This window comes from Motacilla alba, chromosome Z (genome assembly GCF_015832195.1).
Source record: "Motacilla alba alba isolate MOTALB_02 chromosome Z, Motacilla_alba_V1.0_pri, whole genome shotgun sequence".
Taxonomy (NCBI): domain Eukaryota; kingdom Metazoa; phylum Chordata; class Aves; order Passeriformes; family Motacillidae; genus Motacilla; species Motacilla alba.
This window is the reverse complement of record NC_052046.1, coordinates 61,770,011-61,780,106: the sequence shown is the minus strand read 5'-3', so window position 1 is coordinate 61,780,106 and position 10,096 is coordinate 61,770,011. Positions and strand designations below refer to the sequence as shown.

Below are 10,096 nucleotides of genomic sequence, written 5' to 3'. Positions count from 1 at the left end.
GCGCACAGCCCGGGGGAGAAAGATCACGCTGAATCACTCTTCCTTTAGAAGTAGAAAAGTAACGAGGAAAAGAGCCTAGTAATGAAATACCACGCAAATACCTTCGTAGCATACACTGTGCTTTTTATTCTCTCAGGCGAAATACTTCCCGAGTTTTAAATCTGATTTCGTTATTACGTAGCCTCGCTAAAACCTTTATGTCGTGTAGCGGTGGAAAGATGCCTGGGAAGAGCAAGTGGAGGTCTTGAGGCAACGAAATGGGTTCGGGTCCAAGCAGCAGCCCCTGCCCGCCCGCGGACGCTACGCCGCGGGCAGATGAACGCTTCCAGCAAATTTGTTTCCCCCCAGCCAAAATGCATATAACTTTTTTGGGTTTTTTTCCACCAGTATATTACATTTGGATTCAAAGTTCTCGCTGCCACACGGGAAATACCCGTGTTTCAGCGAGAAACTCCTCCGCGTACGGAAATGCAGGACACTACAAGTCCGCCGCATCAGACATTATCGTTTAGGTTTCAAGCAACCTGACTTGCCGTGAATTTCACGTTCCTTTCTACAGCCACCGCTTGCGTTTGGGTAGCTGTCTTGCCGCGGGATGCAGGAGAGGCAGCGGACCCCACGGGGGCAGGTGCCTAGGCGGCTCTCCAGCTCTGCGGCGCGATCCCGCGGGGACGCGGCTGCAGCCCGATTCCCCCCAGTTGTTGTGGGCAGCTCCCGGTCCCGGACAGCTCCTGCTCCGAGCATCTCTTTGCAGCTGCAAAACTTGGTCAAAACTTTGACAAAACTTTGATCTCGACCCCCCGCCCCTACCTCGCGGCTCCGGGCCACAGGCGGTAGCAGCCCTACACCGTGCCGCCGAACACAGTGGGCTTTCGAGGCGGGGCCGACGCAGAGCCCGGAGAAACCTCCTAGACTCCGCTCATCTCTCATCCCCGGGTGCTTTTGGGGCGTGAGCCGTGAGGGGGCAGGGCGTGGGTGGCAGCACCGGGGTCCCGGTCCGCTCAGGGACGAAACCCTTCTGCACTGCACGAGCATCGCCGCCGCCTCGACGGCGGGGCAGAGGCCCCCCCTCCGCCGCTCCCCTCCCTTCCTCCCTCCCTCTCTTGCTCTGTCTTTCTCTCCCTCCATTCCCCTGTCGGCGCCGGGGAAGGAGGGTGGTGGTGGGGGCGGGCGGGGGGCGGGGGCGGTCGGAGCGGCTGTGGGCTCGGCGGGGCGGCGCGGGCAGCGGCAGTGTCGCTCCGGCCGGCGGCAGCGCTCTGCCCGCCGGTGCCACCGCGGCGGGCGGTGCCTCTCCCCGCCGGCCTGGGGTTGAGCCGCGCCCCCCGCAGAGCCCGCGGGCCGAGCCGCCCGCCTCCATCGCCCCGGCCTCCGCCCGCCCTCGCTGAGGCCTTCTCCACCCCGGAGCCGGCCGCGCTCCTCCCGCGGGCATGAACGGCTATGGCTCCCCGTACCTCTACATGGGCGGCCCGGTGTCGCAGCCACCGCGGGCTCCGCTGCAGCGGACGCCGAAGTGCGCCCGCTGCCGCAACCACGGCGTGCTGTCCTGGCTGAAGGGCCACAAGCGCTATTGCCGCTTCAAGGACTGCACCTGCGAGAAGTGCATCCTCATCATCGAGAGGCAGCGGGTGATGGCCGCGCAGGTGGCGCTCCGCCGGCAGCAGGCCAACGAAAGCCTGGAGAGCCTCCTCCCGGACTCCCTGCGCTCCCTCCCCGGGCCGCCGGGCAACACCGAGCCGCCCACGCCGCCGCCGGGGCCGTCGCCCTGCGCCGCGCCGCCGCGGACCCCCGCCGAGCTGGCCGCCGCCGCCGCCCTTCGCTGGGCCGCCGAGCCGCCCCCCGCGCTCCCGGGGCCGCTCCCCAAGGCAGGTGAGGCCGGGCCGGGCACCGCGGTACCGGGGCAGGAGGGAAAGGGAGGGCTGGGATCCCCGCTGTCGGTTCTGGGGGATGGGGCCGGAACGAGTAAAGGCGACGGGCTCCGTGGGAAGTGAATGGAGAGGAATTCCGTCGGGTACACTTTATCGCTCTTAGAAAGCATGGAGCCGCAAAGTGACCGGCCCGCTCCCCAGCCAGAATAGCGTCCACCGAGACAAGCAAAAGGGGACCCGCGAACGTCGCGGCTGCCAACCGGTTCCCCGACGTGCCGCTTCTGGGCCCGTTCCTCAGGTCCGCCGGGAACAGGCCGCATCCCACGTGGATCACGGCAGCATGTCTTTCTGCTTCTCCCGGTCCCGCTCCCGGAGTCACTGTTCGGCTCCCCGCACCCAGGGCATCGGGCTGCGGGACCTCGTCCGGGACAAGACCTGCGCAGAGAGCCTCGGACCAAACGCGGCGCCAGGAGCAGGAAGGCTTCTACGAAGCTATGACGACCGGGGAAAGCGGAGTGGTGGCAGGGGATGAGCGGGGCAGCCCAGCCCTCCTGCTCAGGCCTCTCCCTTCGGGTCGCGTCCGGGGCGGCCTCTGAGAGCTAGGGGGTGCCGAAACTACCGTCTGCAATGGGCACCTTGTGCTCGCGACTTGCCGGTCATTCACATTTCCGGAGGCAAAACTAATGCTCCGGAACCGCAGTCGCGTTCCGTCCACTGTCTGAGCGGGACCTGACAGTCTTTCACGATAGGGATGCTCGGCAGGCGGGCCGCTGCCAGCCCGGTGCGCTCCGCTGACAAGTTGTGACAAAATTTCACGCGGTGCCCCGGGACGAGAGTGGCGAGCGCTGTGCTGCCGCCGCACGGGCCCGTGTGCACTGTGGAGCCAGTCCGGCCGCGGAGGCGTCCACCAGGGCCCCAGCATGGGGCTCTGCTCCTCCAGCACCGGAGCGGACGCACACCGCGCCCGAGGCGGCGGCACTGTTGAGTCCGACACTCTGGCGAGGATGCCGGTGGTTCGGGACCCGCTTCCCATTTTCCGGCCCTTGGTACCACCTGCCTGCCCTCCAGCAGCCCCCTCCCCCACATCTCGGCCCAGTTCCGCCGGCCTCTCCCAGGGCCGGGCATGGGGGTCTTTCCCCAAGTTTCCCACTGGTCGTAGCCTCCCGCCGGCGCGGACGCTCTCCGCACACGCGGCGGCGCCTGGCCGGGGCCCCCTCCCTGCGTGGAGGTAGCGGGGGATAAGGCCGAGGAAGTGGGGAGAGAAGGGGAAAAACTCGCCTTGCTTCTTCGAGAAAATGAAAGTTCCCATCCGCCAGCACGATATAAATCTGCCGGATAGGAGCGATATTAACTTGCACGCTCAACTTTCCTTCACCCTGATGTATGAACTTCCCGGTTTAAAAGATTACAGTAATCACGGGAGGAGAGTGTAAATCGAATCTGATAGCAATAACTTTTGGGGAAGGTCAGGCTCAAGTGAAATGTTACCAAGCAACAGGCATTTTGTTTGCAAAATACAATCAAAGTGTATTGATGAGAAATCCTTCCTTGCCAGCCAGTCAGCACTTTCTGATAATAGTTTTACGAAGCGAAAAAACAAACAAACAAACAACAAAACATAACGGAGATCTCCATAAATCAAGGCCCTCGGCTCTGTGCCTGCCCCCGTCCCCGCCCGTGGGGAGGCCGGGCTGGCGGAACCGGGGTACCCCGGGACCACCGGGGAGCCTTTCTGATCACTCAAACCTCACCCGCGTGGTCCCCGGTCCCAGATTGTCACAGGCGGGGTTTTTTCCCCCACTGTTTAAGAACACGAGAAGGCATGAGAGCAAAGTGGAAAATTATCTCCTTAGAGGTTTCTCCTGTCACCTTCTACCAGACACTGTTTAACTACACGACTTGCTTATTTCCAATTACCTTGCGTGCTCTGAGTGGCAGGGTTTTCTCTTTCCTCTCCTTCCATTAACTATATATTAAATCGCCGTAAAAACGTGATAAACCTCCTGTCCACCCAGTTTCTGAAACAAACACAACAACCCCTTCCTCCCTGAGGACGTTATTGTCGTGAAAAATGTTTTCACTGCCGAAGGGATATTTCCCGAGATATGGTAAAATCAGATCCGTTTGCTTCTGTTCCTGCTACAATCGGCCATTTCGGTGGGACAGTTGCGAAGTTCTGAAACTACCCTCCCTTGTTGCATCTGCCTCTGCTAACCTGGAATGATTCCTCCTCCTGATATCGTGCTCATGAACTTTCTTTGCTCACAGGAGTGTGTGTTGTATTTGGCTTAGTAGTAGTTATCAAGACTTGTAAACAATATAATGCTATATTTACCAATAGTCTGATACTTTCAGAGCGATCTTCTTAATGCAGTGCAGCTGTCTCTGTGTTAATTTGAGAACAGTGATTAGTCTCCTACAGAGTATTTAGATCTTCGAATAGAGGGAAGAAAGTCTGAAGTGAAAGTAATTAAAACCAAAACCTAAACAAAGCCCCAACAACGAAAATCAAGGTAACAAACACCTCATTCTTCCAAACAGACAGCAAAAGTAAAAAAATCAAACCCAAAGCAAGCAAAAAAGCTCCCACCAAGACATAGCCTTAGCTTTATGTGCAGTTATGCTAGTTCTGGTATCAGCCTTTCCTAATAATATAACTAAGGTAGAAGGTGCTTTGGAGGTACAGGAAAGTCTGTGTCGAGAAAAGAGCTGTCCTAATAATCAAAGAACGAGCTGTTTTAACAGGCACTCTGCAGTGGGAATATCGAAGAAGCAAATTTGGTCACAAAATATTAGAAAAAGTTTTCCAGACAAGTAATTAACTTGAGAACAGCTTTTCCCTCTCATCTATTTCACTTTTATTTGGCCCCTTTTCAACATTTGACTCATGATTATTAATATATAGACAGTCAAGAAGAATTGGGGTAAATACTGTGCTGAATTCATATTGTATTTTACTGTAAATGCATGTACTGTTCTCCCCCTGTTCTGTTTCATGCATATCTGTATTTGCCCTGCATCTCTGATCTGGGTTGGTATCTCTTCCTGCGTGCATATTATTTGATGAATACTCCCCATCTTTTATATCAGTAGGAAAATAGTTTCCTTAGTTTTCCCAGGAATCATAAACTGGATAGTTACATGCAGGCAATTTGAAATAGAAGGTGTTGGGGGGAAAAAAATATCCCAACACACACATACACACAAAAACAGGCACACGCTCGCGCGCAACAAAATAACCTCCCCCTAAAAAACAAAACATAAAAATCCAACCCCAGATCCACACAAAGAAACAACCCTCCCAAAACAAAAAACACACAGAAAGACAAAACAAACACCCCCTTGCAAAAAAAGAAAAAAAAAAAAAAAAAAAGGCAAACCAACCAAACACCACCCCCATCAGAAATACAGCAAAAAATCCTTAGAGCTCACACAGGACAAAACATAACACCCAAACGCCCAAAAATGTAAAAAATATCTGAAGATGAGATTTTTTTCTTGAAGCCGAGAATATCCTCATGTAAAACTTACGAATTATGGAAAGAAAAAACAGCTTTGGTAAAGAGCAGAAGGTTGTGCGTCCTAAATACAAAATTATTTTTGTACCTGAAAATACAAACATTTATAATTAATACATGCATATAATATTCCTAAAATTAAGTGTTCATATAGGGACATTAACAATGTCTCTTTACAATTTTTTGTTTATTTGACAATGGCTATTTTGCATCCTCACAAATTTTTGTTTATTTGACGATGACTATTTTTGTGCCGATTTTAAATGAACGAAAATCTCGGTCGCGGTGGTTCCCAGGAAGGGTTGGAGATAGTCCCCGGATCCTCCCCGAGCCTTCAGCGTAGCGGGAAAGGGGTGTTTAAAGCAGTTAAAGCACAGCCTACAGACAGGGAAGCCCCGAGGGCCGGCCAGGAGAGCGGCCAGCTGCCGTGCTGCAGGCTCGGGCCCCGGGATGTGACACCGGCGCATACAGCCCAGGCACACACCAGCAGCCAGAGATGCTCTCAAATAGACAGAGGGGGAAATACAGCAGCCTCCACGCTCAGTGGTAGCCAGCACAGGGTAATTGCCTGTGTGCTAATAGCACCACTTTGATTTAAAATCAACGAAATCTCGTTTTCCGGCTCTGTCCCTGCGAGTACCACAGCCCAGTGAGATGCGTCGCTATGATCTGTGCTGAATGAGGAGATTGTCCCCGGGCAAAAGCTAAGAGCCAGCATCTGTGTGGTATCATGATGATAAAGAGGCAAAATTCAGTGGGAAGAGTTTTCAGAATTTGATGAAAATTTTTTAGGCACGCCTCATAAGGATATTTTTAAGGGTACAGAAAATGAAGCAAATCTGAAATATCTTGAAAATAACTTTTTTTAAGGATTGAGGAATATATTTGCGATACCTTCACTGATCTGAGGGTGTTTGTTTGTTTGGTTTTTGGCTGTTTTTTTTTAAATAAACACATATTTTCCCCACAGCAATACTTGCTCTCATCCCTTAAAGATACACTGTAAACGTGAGCATGAGGTAATTCTGAAATCTGTTCTTGCTTTCAGTCCATTTGGTAGTATTAGTCACCACAGTGCAATTTATTTATGTGAAAATTAGGGCTATCACCTTCCTTAAACAGCCTCTCTAACTCTGTCAAGATAGGGATGAGGTAGTTGAATGTCCTCAGACTGCCCACTAAGCCTTGAATGTATAAACAGTCCATTCACCAAGATTTGTAATAATGCATAGTGAAGGGATTAGAAGGGAAAGGGTAGTGTGAGTCTCACATTTTCTCAATAACGGATGAGCTATGCCAATCTCACATTTTCTCAATAACGGATGAGCTATGCCTCCTCAAAAGGATGCACATGCCAGTCTGCTATCGGCAAGCATTTCCTGCATTCTGCTTTGGCTGCTAAAGCAAGATGGATGCGCTGAACGTATGAGAAAGAGGAAATGTACATGGACTTCTCACTAATATAGAACATGCAGAGTTAATGCTTCCCTGTTTGCACTCGACAAGCAGCATAACCAGTGTAAAAACCAGCTCCCAAAATGGGTTATCCTGTTGAAAGGAGTGAGGTTTTTGTAAGAGCATCTGTTTTCCTCAGCTACACACTTATCTTCCACATCCCAAATTAGCAGCATGCCACATCTCTGTAGGATGGCCTGTTGTTTCTGCCAGGTACAGCCATCCTCATGAAGAGAACCTTCCTTTGCCATGCTCCCACCTTCAGGCTGTGCTCTGCTAGGATCTCTTTATTTATAGTTCCACTGTGGTGAGCATAGTGGCTTCTCACTCATCCCAGGCTTGCTCAGACCTTGACTTCTTTCTCTTTAGTGGATGAATTCCATTAACAGTCTTTTTTTTCACGCTGATCTGTTAAATGTTACACTTAGCCCACTAACAGATGAGAAGATGCCCTGCCTGATCCTGCAGTGAGAGTAAGGTAGGAGATGGTGAGCAGTGAGGCTCAGGTGCTTGCACACCTCTAACTGGTTCCATCTCATTTGGGCAGGTGGGATCATCAGCACATTGTAGGAACCTTTGCTTGCTTCTTACAGTTACTTTATCTAGTTGGGGTATTTGTCAGGGGCTTGGAAAACTAAGCAAATAGTTGTATTGGTTTTTGTGGCTGGTCCTTAACATTTGTGCGTTCAAAAGCACTACCCTGTGTGGGTAGACTGTCAGCCGCAGCTTGGACAACGATCCTCTCCCCATGCATTGATGCTTCCCAAGAATGTAAACATTGTGCTCAATGAGGAGAGCCAGCAGAACTGTGTTCTTGGGAAATAACGATGAACAATCTCAAGCAAGTACAATCCTCTTTTGCATAAGCAAGCATCCTTCCCTTCTTTTGCTGACAAGCAATCTTATTTCAAAGGTCAGTCATTACCAAAGAGTTGCAAGTGTCCATCTGGAGACAGCATGGTCAATGGGCTTGTTTTCAGTTCCATACTCAGCTCTCATCCTTCTTAGTTTAGTACACAGAATGCAAGATACCTGGAACAATTGCTAAGAGAGGTTGTGAGGAATAATTCCTCATCCTTGGAATTATTTAAAGCAGGCACATGAGCAACCTGCTTTTTGTCTAAGGCTGCTCCCACTTTGAAGAGGATGTTGGACCAAATGCCTTTCCAGATGTCTTCTCCAAACCAGACTTTTCTAGAATATGTGCTTGGATGGGACAAGGCATCAGACATACCTAAGGGTTTAGAGGAAAAGCTGCAATTCTTGCTGTGGGAGGAACAGATTTTTATGGGAGGGATCAGTTTCTTCAGAACTGGAATACATTTATTTATTTGAAGACTTTTTAAGCCTTCAATCTGTAGTCATAATGGAGTGGTTCCATCAATGCTGTTGGAGCTGCAGGGGAATGTTCATCTCCTAAGTGCCCTCTTCAGCTCACAGACAATGAGATGGTGCTAGTGAGGAATTATGACGTGAAAGTGCTGAAGTTCCTCTGAGAAATCTTGCACTTGGGTGGTGTGTTGCCGCTTTGTAACCAGTGAGAAAGGATAGATATAGCACTTTTGATGCAGCAGAAAAGTGATCACATTCTTTGCTTGCAAATGGGAGAATGAGACAGATCTATGTCTAGATCAGGTCACATTATCCTTTTTGCAGTTTTATTCTCATGGCACATTGCTAAGATACCTTAATTTCTGCAGGATCTCTGAGAAAAAGCTTTTTCCCCCTTAGAGTCCTGGTCTGTTCACTTTAAGGAGACAGCATCCTCAAATCTGTGTAAAAGCTTTTGGCCTCAGTTTTCTGTTAACTTCTCTGACTTCTCTTTGCAGACGTGAATGAGGAGCGGTTGGGTGATGCAAGTGGAGCAGACAATGCTGAGACCTACAGTGACAAAGACACAGACCAAAGGAGTTCCCCAGACATGACTAAAGCCAAAAGTTGTTTCAACCCCGAAAGCCCCGAAATTGTTTCAGTGGATGAGGTTGGTTTTGCAGTTCAGAAAAATGGTGGGAGCACAGAGAACCGTCCAGACAGCCCCAAGTACCACCCAGAGCAGAACCACCTCCTGATAGAAGGTCCTTCTGGGACAGTTTCCTTACCATTCAGTTTGAAAGCAAACAGACCCCCACTTGAAGTCTTGAAAAAGATTTTCCCTAACCAAAAGCCAGCTGTGCTGGAGTTGATCCTGAAGGGGTGTGGTGGTGACCTGGTGAGTGCTGTAGAGGTTCTCCTGTCCAGTCGGTCTTCAGTGGCCAGTGGAGAGAGAACTTCTGCAGAATCAGATGGTCTCGTTTTGCCTTCCAATGGGCATATTTTTGAACACACACTGAGTTCCTACCCTATTTCATCTTCCAAGTGGTCTGTGGGCTCGGCATTTAGGGTTCCTGACACTCTGAGGTTCTCTGCTGATTCCAGTAATGTTGTGCCAAATCCTCTAGCTGTACCTTTGCAGCACCCTTTCCCTCAGCCCCCACGCTACCCGCTGATGCTGAGGAACACTTTGGCAAGAAACCAGTCCAGCCCATTCCTGCCCAACGACGTCACCCTGTGGAACACCATGACATTGCAGCAGCAGTACCAGTTGCGGTCCCAGTATGTCAGTCCTTTCTCTGGCAGCTCAGCCACTGTTTTCCGAAGCTCGCCTGTCCTTCCTTCCCGCTCGTCAGAAGATCCTAGGATTTCAATTCCTGATGATGGATGCCCAATTGTGTCTAAGCAACCAATTTACACAGAAGATGAATATGAGGACAGGTCTGATTCTTCAGACTCAAGAATACTCAACACATCTTCTTAGACTGACATTTGGCATGTGACAGCTAAGTGATACTCACAGTGCAGCTGAACTACTGGCCCCTAAGAGGAGGGACATGTACTCTACAAAACTCTCGCAATTGTATTAAAAAGTTGCTTGGTATTGTACTATAGCAATAAAGACGTAACTTATTTAATTTCTTGCACTTCACTGGATAATGCCAAATAGCAATACTCTGGCTTTAGTGCTGAGTGTGTGTTGCAAAGGAAGACTTTATGGCTACCAGTTATGGGACTCTAGAAGACTCATAATGGAAACAGAAGCCCAAGGTCTACTTTGTTCCTTAACTCAGAAAAATGGGGATGTTAAACTAGAATACTTGAATGCTGTTTTATAATTGAGAACTCCTCAGGACATAAGAAATCAAGCAAACATAGTTCAATTGCAAATGGACTAAAACAAGGACCTTATAATCTTATGCCAGTGATCATATTTGCAGTGAAAGA

General features: G+C 50.3%; 1 protein-coding gene across 1 annotated transcript; it reads left to right on the top strand.

Moving 5' to 3' along the window:
* Window positions 1-1,415: 1,415 nt before the first annotated feature.
* DMRT3 (doublesex and mab-3 related transcription factor 3) lies at window positions 1,416-9,632 on the top strand. Its single transcript, XM_038124704.1, has 2 exons — window positions 1,416-1,866; window positions 8,668-9,632. The coding sequence occupies exons 1-2, from the start codon at window positions 1,428-1,430 to the stop codon at window positions 9,630-9,632; spliced, it is 1,404 nt and encodes a 467-aa protein (XP_037980632.1). The 5' UTR covers window positions 1,416-1,427.
* Window positions 9,633-10,096: the final 464 nt, after the last annotated feature.

What these genes read in the sequence shown, in the direction of transcription:
- DMRT3 (XM_038124704.1), top strand. Translation starts at nt 1,428, where the DNA reads ATGAACGGCTATGGCTCCCCGTACCTCTACATGGGCGGCCCGGTGTCG. An exon ending in GGGGCCGCTCCCCAAGGCAG is followed by an intron (nt 1,867 to 8,667) that starts GTGAGGCCGGGC and finishes TTCTCTTTGCAG; the next exon opens with ACGTGAATGAGGAGCGGTTG.